The following is a 27,582-nucleotide window of genomic DNA, read 5'->3' as shown; positions in this document are numbered from 1 at the left end:
TACATATATCTGAAAGTTACTGCATAAGAATTCTGTTTTGTTACATATATCTGAAAGTTACTGAATACATATTCTGTGTTGTTACATATATCTGAAAGTTACTGCATAAGAATTCTGTTTTGTTACATATATCTGAAAGTTACTGCATAAGAATTCTGTTTTGTTAACTATATCTAAGTTACAACTGAAAGCTCTTGTTTTTGCCCCAAAGAGTGAATAAATGCTATAATGCAATTTAAAATGCAGTTTCTACTGTTTCTATCAAATTGCAACCCCCCTCCCCCAAGATCAGGTGGAGGGGTCCTCAGGGTAGATCAGAAATACGCAGGGGGTCCAGGACCCCGAAAAGGTTGAGAACCACTGCTCTAAGCCAATCACAGACGACTTTGGAGGAGGGACCAGAACGTGAGAGAGGAGTTTGCCGAGTTGGCGTTTTGTTGGTAGAAATTGAGATTAGTGTCGAAGCGAGTAATATTTTGTGGACCGAAATACTTGTAAGGATTTGCACAAGCATTGTAGCGCTTCAAGCCCTTGTGCATTTCGACGTTTCGCAACTCGTTCTCCCCCAGTCTGCCGTGGAAGTTGGCCAGCCTACAGCCAGTTAGCTTAACGTTAGCTATTTTGCTTACCGGGTTGTTATTTTTCTCGGCTAGCCTTGTGAAAGGGTGTAGTCTAACTATCAAGCGTGGACGTTTTGCCAGAACTGAGGTGGGGACAGTCATCTGTAAACACCGGCCATAGTTTTTGCAGGAAACTGGACACGAGAGGATTTCACTGAAGCTAACTAGCTAGTTAGCGCCGGACCTTCGTGATCAGCGCGGACCTTGTGGCGTTCGTCAACGCTACGCTGTTGCATCATCTACCCGCCCACTGGCGTAACATATTTATGATGGGCCCTGGTGCGAGCAACCCTCGTAGACCCCCCCCCCGCCCCCCATCTCTCTCTCCCTCGCTCACACACACACCACCACCACCACCACCACCATAGGTGGGTTCAGTAAGTAATTTTAGTAATTTATTTGTATAGCACCTTTCACAGATATACAATCACAAAGTGCTGCACAGCATAAAATATAACAAATAAAATAGAAATATCAAAGTAACAGACAAAGTTGACACAGATGAGTTATTGTGAAGGTCAGTACGTCAAAGACTGGCTACACTTCAGTACCACGGAGAGCGGACGCACCACGGACCGGGTTGGGAAACCTAAACAGACGCTCTCTAAACCACATCAGTCGACGAGGCGATGAAACAAGTCAACAAGGCAACTAGGCTGTAATATAGCTAATAGCCTCGTCATTCAGCAGTAACAGGGGAGCACACATCAGACCCAAAACCTGCTAGACTGCATGGTTTGGCACGCACGCAGCACACACTGCAGCTTTGCTTTTTCTCCTTGCTCTCCTTCCTCTTTTTACATCCACTCTCATGTGTGTAACTCCTGCTTGCTTGCTTGCTTTTATTTTTCTAACCTTACTTAGGTAGGCTAGATAGGTAAAGGATATTGTGCGCGCTAAACAAGCTATCATCACATGCTCAAAACAGACACACAACATTGGACTAGGACATGCATGCAGAAAGGAAACCTGAAATAGTAGCCATAGCTGTCAACAAGGGGTTACACCTGATAAAATACCTGATGAAGTACCTGATAAAATACCTGATAAAGTACCTGATAAAATACCTGATAAAGTACCTGATAAAGTACCTGATCACCGTGCCGGGCTGACAACACAGTTCAGCTGCTGTTCTGCAGGAGCTAAAGACACTTTGATTTCCAGATTTTTTCTAAAAATTAAAACAATGGCGTGAGGGCGTCCGGGTAGCATGGCGGTCTATTCTGTTGCCTACCAACTCGGGGATCGCCGGTTCGAATCCCTGTGTTACCTCCGGCTTGGTCGGGCGTCCCTACAGTCACAATTGGCCGTGTCTGTGGGTGGGAAGCCAGATGTGGGTATGTGTCCTGGTCGTTGCACTAGCGCCTCCTCTGGTCGGTCGAGGCGCCTGTTTGGGGAGGGGGAACTGGGGGGAATAGTGTGATCCTCCCACGCGCTACGCCCCCCTGGTGAAACTCCTCACTGTCAGGTGAAAAGAAGCGGCTGGTGACTCCCCATGTATGGGAGGAGGCATGTGGTAGTTTGCAGCCCTCCCCGGATCGGCAGAGGGGGTGGAGCTGAGACCGGGACAGCTCGGGAAAGTGGGGTAATTGGCCGGGGTACAATTGGGGAGAAAAGGGGGGGGGGAATCCAAAAAAATGTTTTTAAATGGCGCTACATCAAAGCTGTTTGCAGAACCAAAGCTTCTGCATTACAGGAACCTTTTAACAGACTTCTCAAGGGACTCTTATCTCATAACCTTTAAAATCTTTTGCTGCTGAAATGCAAAGTGAGCCCGTCCTGACTGAGTCTGGACTGAGTCTGGACTGAGTCTGGACTGAGTCTGGACTGAGTCTGGACTGAGTCTGGCCACCTGCACGGCAGGATAAGGTTTTCAGCAGCTTAAAAAGGGACAGGCTATCTGGCGGCTTAAAGAGGCCGTGAGGCGTATCGAGAGAGAGAGATTGTTCTTCAACATACATTCAGCATGGACAAACAAAAGAGGCACAAATACACACACACACACACAAACACACACAAAGACACACACACACACACAAACACACACACACACACACACACACACACACACACGCACACAGAAAATCAAAGAGCAGCCCTGAGGGACACGCATCACAGAGAGTCTGATCAGGACAAGGAGGGCTAGTTCTCCCTACCTCTATGTGTATGTGTGTGTGTGTGTGTGTGTGTGTGTGTGTGTGTGTGTGTGTGTGTGTGTGTGTGTGTGTGTGCGTATTGATTGAGTGGGGGGAGGCAAACAAGGGCCATCCTGGATCAGCCTGAGCGCTGTGCAGACTGCTGCAGAAGTACTGCTGAACATCTTCAACACGGCCACCCAACAGGGATCAGCTCGTCAGCACAAGTGACACCAGTCCCCGAGACCCCGTTTACACTTGGCTTTAAAATGTGGTTTTCTTGCGATCGCCTTACAAGTGGACGGCGATAAATACGAGTGTAAACGACCACCAAACCGTTTTGTGAACCGGTTACTCAAACCACTTGCCGAGGTGGTCTGGGACGCATTTGACCGCGTATCTTTTGTAGTGTAAACACTAATACGTCCTGATGCGTCCACGACAAGGCTGTAACAGGAAGTCTTCTTCTTCTTCTTCTTCTTCTACTTCTTCAGAGTAATGAAATCTGATCACAAGTGGTCAGCAGGACGCATTTGGAGACGCATGATAGACACAGGTGTAAACGGCGATGTGTCTCGCTGTCCACTTCTGAGCTGATCGCCCAACACGCATTTTAGAACCAAGTGTAAACAGGGTCTGAGTCAACCACAGTTTTAATGTCTTCTCAGTAAAATTCAACATTCAAGAATTACTTTACTGTCATTTTATCATGGACCTGCACACAGGACAAAAACAAAACACCGTTTCTCCCAGCCCCCAGCAGCACAACAGAAAAGACAAACAACATATCTCTAAAGACTCCCTGAAAACCAAACCACTGAAAACCAGACCACTGCAAAACAGACCACTACGAACCATATCACTGAAAACCAGACCACTGAAAACCAGACCACTAAAAACCACACCATTAACAACCACACCACTAAGAACCCGACCACTATAAACCATACCACTAAAAACCATACCACTAAGAACCAGACCACTAAGAACCAGACCACTACAAACCACACCACTAAGAACCATACCACTACAAACCACACCACTAAGAACCAGACCACTACAAACCACACCACTAAGAACCAGACCACTAAGAACCAGACCACTAATAACCATACCACTAAGAACCAGACCACTAAGGACCATACCACTACAAACCAGACCACTACAAACCAGACCACTAAGGACCAGACCACTAAGAACCAGACCACTAAGAACCATACCACTACAAACCAGACCACTAAGAACCAGACCACTACAAACCACACCACTAAGAACCAGACCACTACAAACCACACCACTAAGAACCAGACCACTAAGAACCATACCACTACAAACCAGACCACTACAAACCACACCACTACAAACCAGACCACTACAAACAAGACCACTACAAACCACACCACTAAGAAACAATACCACTAAGAACCAGACCACTAAGAACTATACCACTGCAAACCAGACCACTAAGAACCATACCACTAAGAACCATGCCACTACAAACCAGACCACTAAGAACCATACCACTAAGAACCATGCCACTACAAACCAGACCACTAAGAACCAGACCACTACAAACCACATCACTAAGAACCAGACCACTAAGAACCATACCACTACAAACCAGACCACTAAGAACCATACCACTACAAACCACATCACTAAGAACCAGACCACTAAGAACCAGACCACTACAAACCACATCACTAAGAACCAGACCGCTAAGAACCATACCACTGCAAACCAGACCACTAAGAACCATACCACTAAGAACCATGCCACTACAAACCAGACCACTAAGAACCATACCACTAAGAACCATGCCACTACAAACCAGACCACTAAGAACCAGACCGCTACAAACCACACCACTAAGAATCAGACCACAACAAACATAAAAACAGAGAGAACGAAACAAAGAAGCACAACTGACTGACAACACGGTCCATTCAGGTGCCAGTTTAGTTAAATGTTGACAGCAAGACTTCTGTCAATGAGTGACCAGCACTGGGGGGGTCAGAGGGTAGGTGGATGGGCATGACTGGGAGGGGGGCGGGGCGAAACAGTTTGTTAATGATCCTTGTAAACCCTTTTTGCAGTTGTAAAATGTCAACACAACTGCCGCAAACTGAAACGGCTTGCTCAGAATTGGTGTCGCCTGTGCTCGCAACAACAACTGAAGACGTCCAGCTCGGAACAACAACCCATCTCCGGAGCTTCTCTGTGAAGACTCACTAGAATATATAAAGATAAAAATAGAAGAGGCCTCAACGTCCCCCTGTCTCTCCAGGCTGGCCGGCGCCGGTCCAGCGGACTGACAGCAACGGCCTGCTCAGAGTGAGGCAACACAGAGCTCTCTGACAGGGCGCTGGGGTAATATCTCACAATAAGACCTCCATCACTAGACACCCGTCCCTCTGTGTGTGCGTGACCAGCCACGTACCTGCTCCTGTTAGTGATGTGTGCACCATGTGTGTGTGTGTGTGTGGGGGGGGTCTGTGGGTAGATTAGCTGCATCCACATCCTCCATGTCCCTGTCATCAGAACCAGCAGGTCTAAAGGTTGCTTACAAAATTGTCGCTTCAGAACAAAAACTTGTTGTGGTGTGTGAGACACAAAACCCGCTCCCAAAGGAACAACGTCCGCTAGGAAATTCACCTTCCACATCACTCAACACCGCTTGTTCAGACGACACAAATATATCAGTAACAACGCTACCGCCATATTCTCCCCAAAATATGGAATTGTGCAGTCACTGTCCGGGCGCACACACACACACACACACACTTACTTCACCTCTGCCGGGCCGTCAAAAGACATCAGCACCCGGGTCACATGATGGGATCAGAGGGGCAGATGTGCAAACATGTCTGACAGCTTTCATCCCCAGCCCCCACCCAACCCCCACCCAACCCCCAGCCAACCCCCACCGTAAATGAGAAAAACCAACACTCACACTGGAGTGGAGAAGGGCTAAATTTAGCCTCCTCGCAGGAGCTCAACGTTTTACAGATGCAAGTGCACGCACGCACACACACACACACACACACACACACACACACACACACACACACACACACACACACACACACACACACACACACACACACACACACACACACACAACAAATTGTCAGGGCAAATTCGGGCCAATCAAAGAGGAGAATAGGAGAACAAGGGATTCCTCTGCCCACACAATCAATATGAGGTGGGGGAAATTAACCTTACGTTAGTTTTTCTAACAAGGTTAGAAGGTTACAAAACACAACTACAACCCCCCCCCCACCCCACACACACACACAGCCCACCCACCCTCCCACAGACCCATACAACATCCCTCACCACACTCCCATCCCGAACTAACATGAATTAAATTAAATCCTAACAAACACTAAGCAAGTAAACGAATGACAACCATTAATTAAATGAGGAAAAGGGGAAAATAACTAACTAACAAACAAACAAACAAACAAATACATAAAGGGGAAAGGAGAATAGAAGAGAAAGGGTTGCAAACTAGATTGCAAGCCCGTCAACCCCAACCACCAACCGAGCTTCTAACTCCTCCACAAAGTCTAAAAAGGGCTTCCATGTCGAGCGGGATTGTGAGAAAGATGCTCTCATGCTGTATCTGATCTTTTCTATTTTCAATGACTGCATAACCTCTGCAACCCAATGTGCAAAAGAAGGAGGGGGAAGCCTCCTTCCATTTGAACAGTATCAATCTCCTAGCTAATAGAGTGGTGTAGGCCAACAGATTGGCCTGAGTAGCATTTAAATGTGCGCCAGCTGGAACGACCCCAAAGCTGGCACTCAGAGGAGAAGGTTCAAGTGGGAAATGTGAAACAGTGGCCAAGGCCTCAAAGATGGAACGTCAGAACTGAGTTAGTTACGGGCAGGACCAGAACATATGTAAGAGACTGGCAGTGGCTTGTTTGGACCTGTCACACGCTGGGTGTAAATCTTTGCACCAATGAAGGCGGTGCACTACTTTGAACTGAATTATGCCACGTCTTGTGTATATAGAGGAGGAGTGTATCCTCTTAATACTAGATCCCAAGTTTCCTCTAGAATGGACATTTCCATATCACTCTCCCATCGACTTTTTTTAGGGGTTCAAGCGGTATTTGGCCAAAAGTATCAATTGAATAATACAATTTACTGATATACCCTTTTTCAGCAGGATTCATTTAAAGAATGTGGTCCAATTGGGCCCTTGAAGGCAGAACTGGGAAACGATTAAATTTAAATCGAATAAAATCACGAATCTGCAAATATCTGAAAAAGTGACTTCAAGGTGATTTTATTTTTTTTGCATATCTGAGGCATTTTCCCCTTCCAAATAAATGATGAAATAAATTATCTAGCGAAGAAAAGAATGTCTTTTTAACATAAACTGGTGTAAATTTAAAGTGGTATACAAAGTTAGGAGAGAAATTCATTTTAACTGCAGTAATAAGACCTGTGGGAGATAGAGGGAGCCCAGACCAGTGTTCCAAAAAAAAATTTTTGTATGGCCTAGCAGAGTTACAAAGTTACGTTTAAAATAATTATATGTCCATGTTACAACAATGCCAAGATAAGTAAATTTGTTAGGTAAAATCTTGAACAGAAGGGAGCTAAGCAGACATTTCTCTGCCATGGAGTTAACTGGGATTAGTTCACTCATGAGAGTTTATAGCTGCAAAAATTTTCCAAAATCCTTCAATAACGTCCAAGATCTTTGGGATGCAGATTAAGGTGTCAGATACAAAAACCAACAGGTCATCAGCAAAAAGTGATGCCTTATGTTCCTCGTGTCTATGACTAGCACAGATGCTGTGGTCGCTACACAGGGCTATGGCCAGAGGTTCGATTGCCATCGCAAAGAGCAGGGGGCTTAGAAGGCACCCCTGCCTACTTCTGCATAACTGGAAAGAGGAAGAGATAATAACACTTGTACGTATTGAGGTTTTTGGTGATGAGTACAATAATCTGACACAGAATATAAAATTATCACAGAAACCAAATTGTCACAAAGTAAAGAAAAGATAGTTCAATTGTAGTCAAATGATACCACCACCTCTTGGGTCTGAGAAGGCTTAGATTAAAGAAAGTTAAAAAGACGATGAAGATTTAACAAATCCAGTCTGGTCCAGGGAACTTATAACTGGAAGCACTGTCTCTAAACCAGAGGTGGGCAATCTTATCCAGAAAGGGTCAGTGTGGGTGAAGTTTTTTGTTCCAACCAAGCAGTTACACACCTGATCCCACTAATCAACCAGTAGAGTCTAGTATTCTCTGCAGCGCTACATGAGAATCTTGAAGGTTTTCAAACCACCATGTGGCAGCATGTTGATTCAGTATGAGGATGATCTGCTGTTGTATTCAAACTCCACTGAAATTTGTGAGAAAGACACAGTTGCGCTGCTAAAATATCTAGCAGAACAGGGGTACAAAGCCAGCCTGGCAAAGTTACAGTTTGCACAGCAGCAAGTGCTATTTTTGGGACATAATGTGTCACAGAAGGGAAGTTACTGACAAATGACAGAATCGAGGTGATAACGAAGGTAAAACCATGGACTAAGACGCAAATGACCTTTTTAGGCATGACAGGCTATTGTCAACAGTGGGTAGTCAACTGTGTAGAAATGACAGGTCCATTACAACAGATAACGCATGGACATAGACTGAAAGCAGATGACGGACTGACTTGGACTCCTGAGGCAGAGGAATTCTTTTTAAAACTGAAACAACAGTTGACTGACACTCCAACTCCAGGGCTTCCTGATCACACTAAACCATTTGTTCAGACTGCAGATGAAAAGAATGGCTACATGACATCAGCACTAATGCAAAAACATGGAGATAGAATGAGGCCAACTGCTTATTTCTCCTCCAAATTAGACCCAGTGGCGGCTAGGCTATCACATTGTCTTAAAGCAGTGGCAGCAGCAGCCATGTCAGTAACGTGCTCTTTGCCCTTAGTAGAGGACCAACCACTGAAACTACAGTGACTTCTCTTCTATTAGAACAGTGGATATCTCTCCTCTCACCCTCTAGACACATGTGGGTACCAGTAGTACTTCTATTCTATTAGAACAGTGTAGATCTCTCCTCTCACCTTCTACACACAAAGCTTATAGCAATGTGTTATGGATGCCAAATGCACAGATTGAGAGATGCACTGTACTGAACCCAGCTACACTCCTCCCAACTGGACAGGATGGAGAACCACATGACTGTGTTGCTGCGACCATACAGGCATGCACACCCCGACCTGCCCTCAAAGATGACCCGCTGCAAAACTCTGATCAAGTTATATGGCTCCAAGACCCACAGACAGGGGAGGCTCATGTAGGTTATGCAGTAGTCACTGAGCATACATACCACGCTGGAGTCAGGCAGACTCCCACAGCATTGGTCTGCTCATGCAGCAGAACTATACTTGAGCATGCCAACTCTCTGAAGGACAAACAGTGACTATCTACACTGACAGTAGATATGCTTTTGACGTTGTACACGGCTTTGGTACATTGTGGAAAATGAGAGGGTTTGACATCCACAGGCAAACACATAACCCATCCCAAATTGGTAAATGATATACTAAATGCGACTTGCTTCCAAAACAGGTGGCTGTGTGCAAATCTGCAGCACACAAAAATCTACAGATCCGATTTCTACAGGAAATGCAATTGCAGACACAGTTGCTAAACAAGCAGCTCGCAACACCACGGAAGTAGCACTTCCTGTATTGCTGAGGTCACCAACACCAACGCTGACTTTTCCTGATCTCTTAAAGGTATAGAAAAGAGCTACGCCGGCTGAAATTGAGTTACCAGAATCAGAATCCTTCATTCATCCCCGAGGGGAAATATGGCCATATTTCCCCTCATACATGGCAAATATATGGCAACGTGCAGGTGCTACAAGGGCTGATGGAGTATGGATGGGCCCCATGGGTCAACCCTGCCTGCCCATTTCCTATTTTTATTTATTTTGATTATTGTTTGATTATTATTATCATTTATTGTTATTGTTTTATTTATTCACTTTATTTTATTTCCTGTCCTATTTCCATTTTTGGCTAAACTGACGCATGGACGAGCCCATACATCATGAGGAGGGGTGCTAATATTAGCTAAACAGTATTGGTTTACTAAAGGCTTCTCAAAGTACGACCAAAAATGTTATACAGCATGTCCCTCTTGCATCAGAAATAATGCAGGAGCAGCAATAAGGCGGACATCCACCCCCAACATCACCCTTCGAACATCTCATGATAGATTTTGTTGAACTAACACAATGTGACAAAAAGAGATTTTGTGTGGTACTTGTTGACCTTGTATTCAAAATGGGTTGAAATTTTCCCTACAGGACAGGATGCAGCAACTGTGGCTGTGATTGTGATCAGAGAGGTGATTCCCAGATGGAGAGTCCCTAGAAAGATTTCAGGCGATAATGGCACACACGTTGTAAATTAAGGCTATCTCTGATATCTGGCCACCGATCTGCATATCACCCACCAAGTGCGGCTGCAGTAGAAAGAGAAAATTGCACCTTGAAAAGCTAAACTTCGCAAAAACTGTGAGGACACAGGCCTCAATTGGATACAAGCACTGCCTGTGGTGCTCCTCCAAATGAAACAGAAGCCCTTAATGTAGTTCTCCAAAAGATGTAGTGGTAAAAAAATATATATATACTGCCTAAACACTAACACTATCCTAAACACTAACCTAAACACTTAACACTAACCTAAACACTTACACTAACCTAAACATTTAACACTAACCTAATCACTAACACTAACCCTAACCACTAACACTAACCCTAACCACTAACACTAACCTAAACACTAACACTAACCTAAACACTTACACTAACCTAAACATTTAACACTAACCTAATCACTAACACTAACCCTAACCACTAACACTAACCTAAACACAAACACTAACATTAACCTAAACACTAACCTAAACACTTAACAGGAACCTAACCACTTAATACTAACCTAAACACTAACACTAACCGAAACACTTAAAACTAACCTAAACACTTAACACTAACCTAAACACTTAACACTAACCTAAACACTTAACACTAACCTAAACACGAACACGAACACTAACCGTAACCTAAACACTTAATACTAACCTAAACACTAACACTAACCTAAACACAAACACTAACATTAACCTAAACACTAACCTAAACACTTAACAGGAACCTAACCACTTAATACTAACCTAAACACGAACACTAACCCAAACACTTAATACTAACCTAAACACTAACACTAACCTAAACACAAACACTAACATTAACCTAAACATTTACACTAACCTAAACACTTAACAGGAACCTAACCACTTAATAATAACCTAAACACTAACACTAACCGAAAAACTTAAAACTAACCTAAACACTTAACACTAACCTCAACACGAACACTAACCATAACCTAAACACTTAAAACTAACCTAAACACGAACACTAACCCAAACACTTAATACTAACCTAAACACTAACACTAACCTAAACACTTAATACTAACCTAAACACGAACACTAACCATAACCTAAACACTTAAAACTAACCTAAACACGAACACTAACCCAAACACTTAATACTAACCTAAACACTAACACTAACCTAAACACTTAACACTAACCTAAACACTAATACTGACCTAAACACTAACACTAACCTAAACACTTAACACTAACCTAAACACTAATACTGACCTAAACACTAACACTAACCTAAACACTTAACAATAACACTAACCTAAAAACTCACACTAACCTAAACACTAAACACTAACACTAACCTAAACACTAACACTAACCTAAACACTAACACTAACCAAAACACTAACCTAAACACTTAACACTAACCACTAACACTAACCTAAACACTAACACTAACCTAAACACTTAACACTAACCAAAACACTAACCTAAACATGAACACTAACCATAACCTAAACACTTAAAACTAACCTAAACACGAACACTAACCCAAACACTTAATACTAACCTAAACACTTAACACTAACCTAAACACTAATACTGACCTAAACACTAACACTAACCTAAACACTTAACACTAACCACTAACACTAACCTAAACACTTAAAACTACCCTAAACACTACCCTAAACACTAACCTAAACACTTAACACTAACATAAACACTAACACTGACCTAAACACTAACACTAACCTAATCACTAACATTAACCCAAACACTAACGTAAACACTGACCACTAACACTAATCTAAACAATTAACACTAACCTAAACACTAACAGTAACCTAAACACTAACACTAACACTAACCTAAACACTAACCCAAACACTAACCACTAACACTGATCTAAACAATTAACACTATCCTAAACACTAACACTAACCTAAACACTTGAAAGTAACCTAAACACTAACACTAACCCAAACACTTAATACTAACCTAAACACTAATACTAACCTAAACACTAACACTAACCTAAACACTAATACTAACCTAAACACTAACACTAACCTAAACACTAATACTAACCCAAACACTTAATACTAACCTAAACACTAACACTAACCTAAACACTAACCTAAAAACTCACACTAACCTAAACACTAACCTAAACACATAAAACTAACCTAAACACTAACACTAACCTAAACACTAACACTAACCTAAACACTAATACTAACCTAAACACATAAAACTAACCTAAACACTAACCTAAACACTAATACTAACCTAAACACTAACACTAACCTAAACACTAATACTAACCCAAACACTTAATACTAACCTAAACACTAACACTAACCTAAACACTAACCTAAAAACTCACACTAACCTAAACACTAATACTAACCCAAACACTTAATACTAACCTAAACACTAACACTAACCTAAACACTAACCTAAACACTAACACTAACCTAAACACTAATACTAACCCAAACACTTAATACTAACCCAAACACTAACACTAACCTAAACACTAACCTAAAAACTCACACTAACCTAAACACTAACCTAAACACATAAAACTAACCTAAACACTAACACTAACCTAAACACTAATACTAACCTAAACACTAACACTAACCTAAACACTAACCTAAAAACTCACACTAACCTAAACACTAACACTAACCTAAACACATAAAACTAACCTAAACACTAACACTAACCTAAACACTAATACTAACCTAAACACTAACACTAACCTAAACACTAATACTAACCCAAACACTTAATACTAACCTAAACACTAACACTAACCTAAACAATAACCTAAAAACTCACACTAACCTAAAAAATAACACTAACCTAAACACATAAAACTAACCTAAACACTAACACTAACCTAAACACTAACACTAACCTAAACACTAACACTAACCTAAACACATAAAACTAACCTAAACACTAACACTAACCTAAACACTAATACTAACCTAAACACTAACACTAACCTAAACACTAATACTAACCTAAACACTAACACTAACCTAAACACTAATACTAACCCAAACACTTAATACTAACCTAAACACTAACACTAACCTAAACACTAACCTAAAAACTCACACTAATCTAAACACTAACACTAACCTAAACACATAAAACTAACCTAAACACTAACACTAACCTAAACACTAACCTAAACACTTAACACTAACCTAAACACTAACACTAACCTAATCACTAACAGTAACCTAAACACTAACCTAAACACTAATACTAACCTAAACACTAACACTAACCTAAACACTAATGCTAACCTAAACACTAACACTAACCTAAACACATAAAACTAACCTAAACACTAACACTAACCTAAACACTAACCTAAACACTTAACACTAACCTAAACACTAACCTAAACACTAACACTAACCTAATCGCTAACACTAACCTAAAAACTAACACTAACCTAAACACTAATACTAACCTAAACACTAACACTAACCTAAACACTAACCTAAACACTAACACTAACCTAAACACTAACACTAACCTAAACACTAATACTAACCTAAACACTAACACTAACCTAAACACTAATACTAACCTAAACACTAACCTAAACACTAACACTAACCTAAACACTAACACTAACCTAAACACTAACACTAACCTAAACACTAACCTAAACACTAACACTAACTTAACACTAATACTAACCTAAACACTAACACTAACCTAAACACATAAAACTAACCTAAACACTAACACTAACCTAAACACTAACACTAACCTAAACACATAAAACTAACCAAAACACTAACACTAACCTAAACACTAACCTAAACACTTAACACTAACCTAAACACTAACACTAACCTAATCACTAACACTAACCTAAACACTAACACTAACCTAAACACTAACCTAAACACTAACACTAACCTAAACACTAACACTAACCTAAACACTAATACTAACCTAAACACTAACACTAACCTAAACACTAATACTAACCTAAACACTAACACTAACCCAAACACTTAATACTAACCTAAACACTAACACTAACCCAAACACTTAATACTAACGTAAACACTAACACTAACCTAAACACTAACCTAAAAACTCACACTAACCTAAACACTAACACTAACCTAAACACTAATACTGACCTAAACACTAACACTAACCTTAAAACTAACACTAACCTAAACACTAACACTAACCTAAACACTAATACTGACCTAAACACTAACACTAACCTAAACACAAATACTGACCTAAACACTAACACTAACCTAAACACTAACACTAACCTAAACAATAACACTAACCTAAACACTAACACTAACCTAAACACTAACACTAACCTAAACAATAACACTAACCTAAACACTAACACTAACCTAAACACTAACCTAAACAATAACACTAACCTAAACACTTAATACTAACCTAAACGCTAACCTAAACACTAACCTAAACAATAACACTAACCTAAACACTTAATACTAACCTAAACACTAACCTAAACACTAATACTAACCTAAACACTAACACTAACCAAAACACTTAACACTAACCTAAACACTAACCTAAACACCAACACTAACACTAACCTAAACACTAACCTAAACACCAACACTAACACTAACCTAAACACTAACCTAAACACCAACACTAACACTAACCTAAACACTAACACTAACCTAAACACTAATACTGACCTAAACACTAACACTAACCTAAACACTAATACTGACCTAAACACTAACACTAACCTAAACACTAATACTGACCTAAACACTAACACTAACCTAAACACTAACCTAAACACTAACACTAACCTAAACACTAACACTAACCAAAACACTTAACACTAACCAAAACACTAACCTAAACACTAACAATAACCTCAACACTAACACTAACCTAAAGAGATATTTTATATTACAGGAAAATATTGCGAGCAATGTTATATAAAAACAAAAAAACATTTAAAGCTCCAATCTGTAGTTTTGTGACCACATAAAAATCAGTTACATGTATATGATTGAAGAGTTTAAGTAACTGATGGAAAATAAGCCTTTAGTGTTTTAACTGATTGTAAAGAAGTGTGGGTCTGTTTTACTTCAGTCGTTACAACACTCCTGAAGTGGACAAACCCTTCACAGCATCACAACACATTCGACACTCGGATTTACTTGTTGTTTATTGTTACTCATTGTGTTAAGAGACCTGTCAATCAAACTGAGAGTCACAGCAGCTCAGGCAGGACCTACACACACACACACACACACACACACACACAGCACCTTACATACACCGCACACTATTTATTATTATTATTACTGCTTTTTTATTGTTTTGTTGTTATTGTGTTGCTGCAGTGTTGAGGAGCGAGACACAAGAATTTCACTCTCTCGTACTTGTATAATAACATGTAACGGTCGTCCGGGTGGTGTGGCGGTTATTCCGCTGCCTACCAACACAGGGGTCGATGGTTCGAATCCCCGTGTTACCTCCGGCTTGGTCGGGCGTCCCTACAGACACAACTGAGCGTGTCTGCGGGTGGGAAGCCGAATGTGGGAAGGAGTCCTGAGGGCTGCACTAGCGCCTCCTCTGGTTGGTCGGGTCGTCTGTTCAGGGGGGGAAGGGGAACAGGGGGAAATAGTGTGATCCTCCCAGGTGTTACCTCCCCCTGGTGAAACTCCTCACTGTCAGGTGAAAAGAAGCGGCTGGTGACTCCACATGTATGGGAGGAGGCATGTGGTAGTCTGCAGCCCTCCCCGGATCGGCAGAGGGGGTGGAGCAGAGACCGGGACGGCTCGGAAGAGTGGGGGAATTGGCCGGATACAATTGGGGAGAAAAAGAGGGGGAAATCAAAATAATAATAATAATAATATAATTAATGCTCGTACATAGTTGAATGTCCAGGATGTAGCAGAGGGAACAGAGTTTTCCAAGAGAAACACGCCGGCCGATTCCGAGACTCGGAGCTAAATGGCGGCGTGCCGAGTAAACCAGCCAAGGCCGCTGGAAAATCTGGGGGGGGGGGGGGGCCCACAGATTGAAACCAACGATGAAGGCAAACTCACAGCTGAGAAAATAATCTATTGAAGGACACACCTGGGACATATCAAGCATATCAGCTGCTGTGGACATTGTGCTGCTGCATGCAGTAATCACTGAAGGCCCTGAGTAAATACACAGCGAGGCGACCACGGCAGCTCATTAGGAAGCACCCGTAGCCTTCCCATCCAGTCACAGCCGGTATTGTGGGCCTCTTCTGTTTGCAGACCCCAAAAACAAACGTCAACATCCGGCTGTAATGTCTACACTTCAAATGAGCTCTGAAAACCATCTTCCCGAGGTCTGTTAAGGGAGAGACGATTTCTCACGGGGAAGGATAACGCGCCGCACCACCAGAAACTAGATGCCGTTATCACAACAGGAATAAAGCCGGTGCTGGCAAAGGAAGACTAATATTTAAATACCACCAACGCTGCTCGGATATGGAGTGTGTACGCCGCAGGAAGCGAGGACTCCTCATCTCCTGTAATCCCGGTCATCAGGAGGAACGGAGAGGGAGATACTCATGAAGAAGAGTGACCTTTTCCAGATGCTGGAGCCTTTAATCCCTGCTGCAGGGTCCTGCTGGGGACAGACAGCCGGAGGACGCCTGATAAATCAGACCCAAATGCCAGCCGCAATCTGCATTTCCACGTGCAAATTCAAAGGTGAGCTACACTTGCTCCGAAGCCTCCTCCATCGCGTAGGTCAACCGGCGACACCAGGACCACGCCTTCACCGCCCAGCTGAGGCCGCCTTACCGTACCAAGATACAGAATACACCGCGAGGTGGAAGACCAAGGGAAGGATACCCAGTACTTGAGTCGTGACATTCCCCACGCAGGTTTAACCGGGGCTAAATACCAACAGCTGTACGTAGGGCTGCGTAGAAATATTGATTTTACGATGAATTGCTTTTTACATTTCACCAATCCAATAGATTCTCGACATCACGAGACTGATCTTAATCGACGCCTCTTCTCGGCGGATGGGTGAAGCTTTTCACTCAACGTTATTTCTGGCGTGCCTTCATCTCTCCGCGACGTCTCTGGTTTGCCTTCAATTTCTGCTGAACCACTACAAAAACTCAAGACGACCTAATTACTTATTTTTTAAGGATCCCCCCCCTTTCCCCCCCCCCCAATTATATCTGACCAATTACCCTTCTCTTCCGAGCCATCCCGGTCGCTGTTCCACCCCCTCTGCCGATCCGGCAGTGGAGTCACCAGCCGCTTCTTTTCACCTGACAGAGAGGAGTTTCACCAGGGGGACGTACGGCATGGGAGGATCACGCTATTCCCCCCAACCCCACCCCCCACCCCGACCAACTAGAGGAGGTGCTAGTGCAGCGACCAGGACACATACCCACATCTGGCTTCCCACCCGCAGACACGGCCAATTGTGTCTGTAGGGATGCCCGACCAAGCCGGAGGTAACATGGGGATTCGAACCACCGTCCCCGTGTAGGTAGGCAAAAGAATAGCCCACCACACCACCTGGATGCCCCCAAATTACATTTTTGGCAACAATGGCGGATCATTACATTTAAAATTAATTTAATTTGATGCGTTGGGGTCCTGTGATGGCCCGGCGGCCTGTCCATGGTGTCTCCCCGCCTGCCACCCAACGACTGCTGGGATAGGCTCCAGCATCCCCGTGACCCTGAGAGCAGGATAAGTGGATCAGATAATGGATGGATGGATGGATGGATGGATGGATGGATGGATGGATGGATGGATGGATGGATGGATGGATGGCACTGGGACTTGCTGTTAATGTTTAATATGAACCTTTTTTGCACCACGTCAGAGGGTTCCCTGTACAAGTCCGTTTTATTTGTATAGTCCCAAATCACAACATGGTCCCAGAGGGCTTTACAATCACAGTTACAGGAAGTACAATATGTGCACCCCCTACCCCCTCAGTTTGTACAGTTGATGGTACAATTTGCAGTATTACTTCTCAGGGAATCTTCGTCATATCTAAGCAATCTCTGTACTGTAGGGAAACGATATCGAACTGAAACCCAACTGAATTCAGAACTCTGTGTTGGTTCCTACCCACCTGCTCCATCCCCACCCCACTGCCACCAAAGGTTCTTCCACTCATAACGCCATAATATATATATACGTGTATATATATATATGTATATATATATACGTGTGTGTGTGTGTGTGTGTGTATATATATATATATACACTACCGTTCAAAAGTTTGGGATCACCCAAACAATTTCGTGTTTTCCATGAAAAGTCACACTTATTCACCACCATATGTTGTGAAATGAATAGAAAATAGAGTCAAGACATTGACAAGGTTAGAAATAATGATTTGTATTTGAAATAAGATTTTTTTTACATCAAACTTTGCTTTCGTCAAAGAATCCTCCATTTGCAGCAACTACAGCATTGCAGACCTTTGGCATTCTAGCTGTTAATTTGTTGAGGTAATCTGGAGAAATTGCACCCCACGCTTCCAGAAGCAGCTCCCACAAGTTGGATTGGTTGGATGGGCACTTCTTTGAGCAGATTGAGTTTCTGGAGCATCACATTTGTGGGGTCAATTAAACGCTCAAAATGGCCAGAAAAAGAGAACTTTCATCTGAAACTCGACAGTCTATTCTTGTTCTTAGAAATGAAGGCTATTCCATGCGAGAAATTGCTAAGAAATTGAAGATTTCCTACACCGGTGTGTACTACTCCCTTCAGAGGACAGCACAAACAGGCTCTAACAGGTACTATTTAATGAAGATGCCAGTTGGGGACCTGTGAGGCGTCTGTTTCTCAAACTAGAGACTCTAATGTACTTATCTTCTTGCTCAGTTGTGCAACGCGGCCTCCCACTTCTTTTTCTACTCTGGTTAGAGCCTGTTTGTGCTGTCCTCTGAAGGGAGTAGTACACACCGGTGTAGGAAATCTTCAATTTCTTAGCAATTTCTCGCATGGAATAGCCTTCATTTCTAAGAACAAGAATAGACTGTCGAGTTTCAGATGAAAGTTCTCTTTTTCTGGCCATTTTGAGCATTTAATTGACCCCCACAAATGTGATGCTCCAGAAACTCAATCTGCTCAAAGAAGTGCCCATCCAACCAATCCAACTTGTGGGAGCTGCTTCTGGAAGCGTGGGGTGCAATTTCTCCAGATTACCTCAACAAATTAACAGCTAGAATGCCAAAGGTCTGCAATGCTGTAATTGCTGCAAATGGAGGATTCTTTGACGAAAGCAAAGTTTGATGTAAAAAAAATCTTATTTCAAATACAAATCATTATTTCTAACCTTGTCAATATCTTGACTCTATTTTCTATTCATTTCACAACATATGGTGGTGAATAAGTGTGACTTTTCATGGAAATCACAAAATTGTTTGGGTGATCCCAAACTTTTGAACGGTAGTGTATATATATATATATATATATATATATATATATATATATATATATATATATATATATATATATATATATATACGTATATCATCCAATGGGGGGGGTAATAAAGACAACAGCTTATTTGTAGCAAAGCAGGTATTTTTCTGTGTCTACAGCTGGTGGCCAATTCATGTCTACTGTTCAAGGTGGACATCAGGAATCAAGCTTGCCCATAATAAAATACTTCTCTGCTAAGCACAGCTTACATCTTTTGCTGTTAGTTGAATATGCACTGCATTGTCCATGAGACAGAGTAACTAATATTCCTGTTCACCAATGACTATCAGACAAGACAAGAATACTGGTGACAAGAATTATCATGGCAAGAATACTAGTGTTTAATATTTGCCTCAGTAAATGAGATAAAATTCATCAAAACAAGTTCACGGGCATCCAAGCATCTCAACAGCAAAGCCAGAGTAATGGATGACTGATAGACCATCCAGGTCCAGTCCCCATTCACATGAGAGTCTGAGGCGGAGGGCCAGTGTGTCACTGCCCTCTGCTGGGCGAGGAGCCCACTACTCCAAAATCATTCAAATCAATCAGCCAAAGCCTTGCACAAGCAATTACTTCCCTCGTGGAGATTCAAATAAACCTTGGGCCCGCCGCAAATGTCATTTATAAGCGTGCAGCAAGGAGATCAGCGGGACGCGTCGCAGGAGCCACAGGTGGTAATTGGTCTCGACATTTCACTCTCGAAAGGTCTTCAGCCATTTGCAAACAGCACTTCATGTGATAATGTTAACATCTCCAAAACGCAGCAATTACACACGGTTTACTTGAGGGGCCTGAGGCTTTTCTTTGCTATTCAAAATGTTATTGAAGGAAACTGAAATTAGCTCCAGAAAAAAACAATAACGATGTTCATTTCCATCATGTCCACGTAAAGAACTTGCAGGCGCCTGCTGCCTGCGTTTGATTTATTTTACTCTGTCTGACATATAGAAATAGTTTGAGTACCAAGTATTATCAACATCCTTTTAGCACATTAATATGAGGTTGATATGACAACCAGGTCCTATTTATAACAACAAGCATGGGGTGTCCGGGTAGCGTAGTGGTCTATTCTGTTGCCTACCAACATGGAAATCACCGGTTTGAATCCCCGTGTTACCTCCGGCTTGATCGGGCATCCCTACAGACACAACTGGCCGTGTCTGCGGGTGGGAAGCCAGATGTGGGTATGTGTCCTGGTCGCTGCACTAGCGCCTCCTCTGGTCGTCAGGGCGACTGTTTGTGTGTGTGTGTGTGGTGGGGGGGGGGGATAGCGTGATCCTCCCACGCACTAGGTCCCCCTGGTGAAACTCTTCCCCGTCAGGTGAAAAGAAGCGGCTGGTGACTCCACATGTATGGGAGGAGGCATGTGGTAGTCTGCAGCCCTCCCCGGATCGGCAGAGGGGGTGGAGCAGAGACCGGGACGGCTCAGAAGAGTGGGGTAATTAGCCACGTACAATTGGGGGAAAGGGGGAGGGGGGGTGAAAACCAAAAACAAGCATGTGATTCCCTTCAGTGCTGGGGGTGAGGGGGGGAGACAGTAGAAGCTGTGCATGGACAGGGGAAATTCCCTTTCAGTCTCCATATTTGTTTCTTCTTCCAGAGTCCTGACCAGCACAGAAAACTGAGGCTCAGGTGAACATTTCGGCCCTTAGACAGCCACAGCAAAACCGTTTGATAAACAGTTGGGATGTTTTCGGGCAACAGAAAAGCACTGAAGTCCCCTGGTGTTGTAGTTGGTCAAACCGTGACCCACACTGCTGACACTACACAACACCTGGCGCTCCATGACCCCGCCTGTGGAGAATCAAGCCACTGCTCGGCTCTTAAAATGACTTCCTTACTGCGATACGTCCATCACTGAATGTCTGTAGATATTTTTAAATATTTTGTACTCCAGCTCTCTTAACTTATTTCTAGCTTTGGTCTTCATGTGTGTATATCTTATATTGTGTTTGTGTGTGTCTGTCTTGCATTGATTGGTGAAGCCACAGCCCTCATTTCATTTTTAACATGTGCCTGCACATTGGTTTTAAAGACATTAAAATTGAATTGACTCATGTCACACAGGCCACAGTCACATTTGAACTGTGAACCGAACGGTTGGCGACGCGGACGGCGGCCTCGGCTCTGCGCTGTCTTGTACTTTTTCTGCTTTTGTGTATTTGTTTAGTTTCCAGCGCCCACTCGCTGCTCACATTCAGCAGGGAAGGACGTTAAGTCTCCAACTGCCCACTGGACAAACTGCACGGTACAGACTTTTTTTACCGACTTCAACTGAACGCTTTAACGAAAGTCTTGCCCAGGTTTTGATTGGGACCGCACTGTGCGGACTACGACGAAGACGCCGCAGGGGTAAGCGAGCCGGAGCGCTCGCTAAACTGCAACAGCAGGGAACCGCGCTCCCGTCAATCCACCTGGCAAATGTCCGCTGACAACAGGTTTTCTGCCAGCGACCCAGCATCAGTCTGGAGGGGTTTGAACAAGACATGACCCACTACAGGAGACCATCCCCCCACACTGCAGGGACCCATCAGCTGGCTGACGACCGAAATGGGTTTCACTGCAGGTTGGAATAGCAAACGTTCACACCCCTCACCCTCTCCGGCCACAATACACAACCAACAGCACCCCCTGCCAGCCACTCCCCCCTCCCCACTGAACCCCCACCCGCACTCAGGATCTGTGCTGAGGACGTGCACCAGCTCCTCCCGAGACAGAAGACCCGGACGGCACCAGGCCCGGATGGCGTATCACCCTCCTGTCTTAAAGTCTGTGCTGACCAGCTTGGCCCCCATTTTCACACTGATCTTCAACAGATCCCTGGAGCTGTGTGAAGTCCCCTCCTGCTCCAACAGCTCCACGATCATCCCGGTCCCCAAGAAACCACGTATCACAGGATTACATTTTGAATTTTTGAATTAAATGACTACAGGCCAACTGTCCTAACGTCTGTGGTCATGAAATCCTGAGAGACTGATGTTGGCCAACCTGAAAGACATCACAGGCCCCCTGCAGTTTGCCTACCGAGCAAACAGGTCAGTGGAGGATGCAGTCAACATGGGATTGCGCTACGTCTTCCAACACCTCAGCTCCCCAGGGACACATGCAAGGGTCCCGTTTGTGGACTTCAGCTCCACAGTACTATAGGCTGAGACATAGGGGCGCTATGGGCTCCCCAGTCTCCCCTGTAGTGGCCGACCTGTATATGGAGGAAGTGGAAAAGACGCTCTGATGTCCTGTCCAGGGACACCACCTAGCCATTGGTTCAGATTTGTGGACGACACCTGAGTTAAAATTAAATCTCAGTACGTACCACATTTCACGACCACATTAACTCTGTGGACACCACATCAAGTTCACCAGGGAGGATGTGGAACATGACAGGTTAGACCTCTTAGACTGAAATTACAATTGGTGATGGGGGACATTTGATTGTTGATGTTAACCGTAAACCAACACATGCTGATCAGTACTTAAAGTTTGACTCTCATCATCCACTGGAGCACAAACTAGGAGTCATCAGGACTCTGGACCACCGAGCTGACAACGTCCCCACTGACCCAGCGGCCGGCCGGGGAGGGGGAGAAACCCCACATTAAACAGGCCCTGGGTAAGTGTGGTTATCCTAACTGGGCGTTTGTCAAAGCCAGGAAGACCCCAAACAGTGCAGCCGCCGATCAAAGAGAGGAGAAGGACACCAGCTGTCTAAGAGTAAACCAGTGGTGATTCTGTATGTGGCGGGAGTGGCGGAACAATTGAGACGTATATTTTCCAAATGCCTTGCCTCAGTTGCTTTCAAACCTCAAAACACACTGTGCCAGAAATTGGTCCACCCCAAGGATCGGGTCCCCTGGCACAAACAGAGCAATATAGTGTAGCTGTTAAGTGCCAGGAGGGTTGCTGTGACTTGTATGTTGGAGAAACTGAACAGACATTGGACGAGAGGTTGGCACAAGACAGGAGAGCTGACACGTCGGGCCAGGACTCCACAGTCTACACCATCTACAAACCAGGACTCCACAGTCTACACCATCTACAGACCAGGACTCCACAGTCTACACCATCTACAGGCCAGGACTCCACAGTCTACACCATCTACAGACCAGGACTCCACAGTCTACACCATCTACAGGCCAGGACTCGACAGTCTACACCATCTACAGGCCAGGACTCCACAGTCTACACCATCTACAGACCAGGACTCCACAGTCTACACCATCTACAAACCAGGACTCCACAGTCTACACCATCTACAGACCAGGACTCGACAGTCTACACCATCTACAGGCCAGGACTCCACAGTCTACACCATCTACAGACCAGGACTCCACAGTCTACACCATCTACAGACCAGGACTCCACAGTCTACACCATCTACAGGCGGGTGGCCACTCTTTCAAGGATGAGGATGTGCACATCCTTGATAGGGAGGAACGCTGGTTTGAACGGAAAGTCTTGCTGAAGCCCGTGTTAATTTACAACAAGGACGCTGCTGCAGGCACACTTTTGTTCTTTGCCATGCTGGAAAACGTGACCTTTCAGTTGACACATCTCTTCCTATTCATTACTATATCAATAAAAGATCATGGAAGTAAACTCATCTGTTTACTTTAATTATGGATCATTACAAATGTGCCATGTTTTAAAAGTAGCAAGGAGTCACACAGTGAGAAAAAATAAATCTTGTATAGCAATCGAAAATGTTGATGCATCAATAATCATTTTATAATCGCATCGTAGCTCCCTGAATCGGAATCGAAACGTGAGGTGTCTCGAGATTCCCATCCCCCTCGCCAGTTGTCACACGATAACCAAACTGAGTGTGAACTTGACCAGATTAAACATTAAAATGGAGGGCAACAGCACTAGCTAGAGCTGGTGTGAACTGGGCCGGGGAGAGATCAGGAGGAAAGAGGAGAGGACGAGAGAAAGTGGATGAGTGTGAAGGATGGTGGGTGTGGTTGTGGTCGGTGGTTGGGGGGGGGGTTATGGGGAGGAGAGCGTACCCGTTTGATGGAGCTACGTGTCTTCTCCTTCCATTCGTGGCTGCTCAGCTCCAAGGTGCAGTGGACGTAGGTCTCTCTGTCATAGGAGCCCAGGATGAACAGTCTGCAGAGACAATGAGGAGAGGAACGGACTGTAGATACAGAGGAGGACAGACTCACGGACACGTCTACCTCTCCATCATTACACCACCGTGACGCTTAGCTGACACTCCAGAGCATGTACCCAACAATACAGCACATGTAACACACAGATGGAGGAAAAATATTAGATAAAGGCTCATCTAGGAAATTTAAATTCGGTTTTACAAGACAATACAGAAGCTTGCCAGAAGCATTTCTTCGGGCGACTTGTGCCACGCTGTAATAGCGAAGACATGGTAACATCTTAAATACACCTCTAGATGTTGAGACAGCAGAACCGTGGCTGCTCGTTGGTCCGTAGAGGAATAACATGCTGGAGCGAAGTCATGACGCTCGGATGACGTCTCTGAATCTCAGTTATGAGGAACCGAGGAACATGCACTCTACAGTAACCTGCAGATCAGGAGATGACAGGTGTATCTGGCAGCACACACACATGCAGTGGCCTGATTAAGTCTCTGGAAACTGACGTGATTACAAACAACGGGCGTCCAGTGACGGCGACACACCCGGCTGCTATCAAAACACAGGCCAAGAGACGAGACGGCTCCATTCGAAACGTTTGCGCTTCATCTGCAACAAAACAACAACTCGATTACTGAGTCAGATTAGTCCGTGTCATGGAAATAATGCTGTTTCAGCTGTTGGCTGTATTCTGCCAATCTCTCCTGGATCTCAGAAGGGAAGAGACGCTTTCGAGAAGCCAGCAGACCCTTCGGCAGCTCCTGACTCGCCATTGTCAGAGGTCATGGCAGGGTGGATGAGCAGCGAAGCAAATCTCCATTTCCCAAACGGAATCGAGTTAAAACAGAGAATGATAGAACTGGAGAAAAACCAAAGCTGATGTCAGACCAGCTCTCAGTGCAAGACCTCTTGCGCCCCCTGCTGTGCGGCAGGGGGAACTGTATCTAAATAGTGATGCTGCTGGATGGGGGGATTTTCGAATTCAAATAAAAATGAAACCGGCCCACCTCCGCCTCATCAGTTTGTCCCACGTTTCCTGACAATGAGCTCAATTAAAGTGAATCCAGAAACACCTCCTCCCACATTCATCCCGTAGATTAAATTAAAGAATGACCGAGGCGGTCATGATGACCGTTTCAGATTTTCAAAGTTTAATAACTGTGTGTGTGGGGGGGGGATACAGACCTGCCGCTCACGGAATGCTCCTAAAATTGCATATATTTGTATTTAAAATGAGTTTTAGATCAATTACACAAAAAAAAAATTGTGATAAGCTCTACCTAAAACGACCATGAGCGGTCAAAATGACTGCTCGTAATTAGCGCGTGATGTCAGTGTTTATGACGTGTGTTGGTGGCGTCATTTCCTTGGTGAAGTTCGTTGCCGTGTCCTAGAAACACACTAGCGCCCCCCAGTGGAGAGAAATAGTCTAAACTTGATGTGTGATGATGTCCAACGTGTCTGGTTACAGACGCACCATGACTCCCACCGAGGCGCTGCAGTATTTACAGGCGTTGGACAGCCGCCATTTTAAATTGTTTAGACATAGTATTAAAGTTGTTAAAATGTTAATTTTTGTGTCAGCTAGTTTCATAACAGACATGCTAACATATGTAATGCATTAATATCTCAGCTGGGTGTTTATCTTGACACAATATAGAGTTTAAACACCGTGGCGGTCAAAATGACCACCCACTGTCGGTCCAGTAGTTTTTAAGTTGCGGTCGTTGTTTGGGACTGTTTCAATATTTATTTTCAGTTCTTGTTTTACATGTCACGTGTTATAGGCCTTGTTGCGTTTGTTAGATCAGCAATATGTGTTTTCCGTGTTGTTTCTCAGGTCATATTTTCCATTTTTAAATTTTGCTACTCAAGTTCGACCATGTCTCTCTGAAGTTTAAATTGTTTAAAAATAGTATTAAAGTTGTTAAAATGTTAATTTTGGTGTCAGTTAGTTTTCTAACAGACATCCTAACATACTATGTAATGCATTAATATCTCAGCTGGGTGTTTATCTTGACAGAATATAGAGTTTAAAAGCCGGCGGTCATTTTGACCGCCCATGGTCGTTCTGGTGTTAAACGGAAGGTACATCTTTATTGTGCGTTACATTACACCGAGCAGAAAAGTGGTTTTGGCACTCCGGCAACAAAACGACAACACACCAGAGGTACATGAGCTGGAAGGAAATATAAAAGTCTACCGTGTGTTTCCTGAAGCTGGAGACAATCACATAAGTCTGTGAGAACTTGAGCTCCATTTCTACCATTCTGTGACATTCTGCAGCCCCCCGGGGGCCCCAACCCCAACCCTTAATACGGAACATGAGGGAGTATAACACCCCCCGTTTCCTCTCCTCCCTCGGCGGTGGAAGTGATAGGGGTGGGTTAGGGTGGAAAAAAGGGGAGTGGGTGGAGTAGGACTCCATGTGGTAAGGGACTGTCATGATGTTTGCCATTCCCTCCACTTTCTCTTTGCAGTTAGTTTCTTGGTGTGATATCCACCTCCCTCCGTCGGTACCGTACTGCAGACAGCCACTCCCTCCATTACACCGAACCTCGACATGAAGTGCTCCGCCATCCCGCCACCCCGGCTGGGATGAGCGGCTCGGATAACGGATGGATGGATGGATGGATGGATGGATGGATGGATGGATGGATGGAAAGAAAATCCAAAACCATACGGCGCCGACAAACACATCAACCTAAACAGTAACTCGAGGGTGCTCTTATTAATACGTCTTCTTTTGCGGA

The 27,582-nt window shown here is 43.9% G+C and overlaps 1 protein-coding gene across 1 annotated transcript in view; it reads right to left on the bottom strand.

The window, feature by feature from the left end:
• Positions 1–27,582, bottom strand: part of pdzd8 (PDZ domain containing 8) — a 108,097-nt gene that overhangs the window by 34,547 nt on the left and 45,968 nt on the right. Inside the window, exon 3 of the mRNA XM_056292003.1 lies at positions 24,725–24,827. Within this exon, the coding sequence (XP_056147978.1) occupies positions 24,725–24,827 (103 nt within the window). The remainder of the gene's footprint in view (positions 1–24,724; positions 24,828–27,582) is intronic.

Source organism: Lampris incognitus, chromosome 13 (genome assembly GCF_029633865.1).
Source record: "Lampris incognitus isolate fLamInc1 chromosome 13, fLamInc1.hap2, whole genome shotgun sequence".
Classification (NCBI taxonomy): domain Eukaryota; kingdom Metazoa; phylum Chordata; class Actinopteri; order Lampriformes; family Lampridae; genus Lampris; species Lampris incognitus.
The sequence above is the reverse complement of the archived record's forward strand: the minus strand, read 5'-3'. Positions and strand labels throughout refer to the sequence as shown.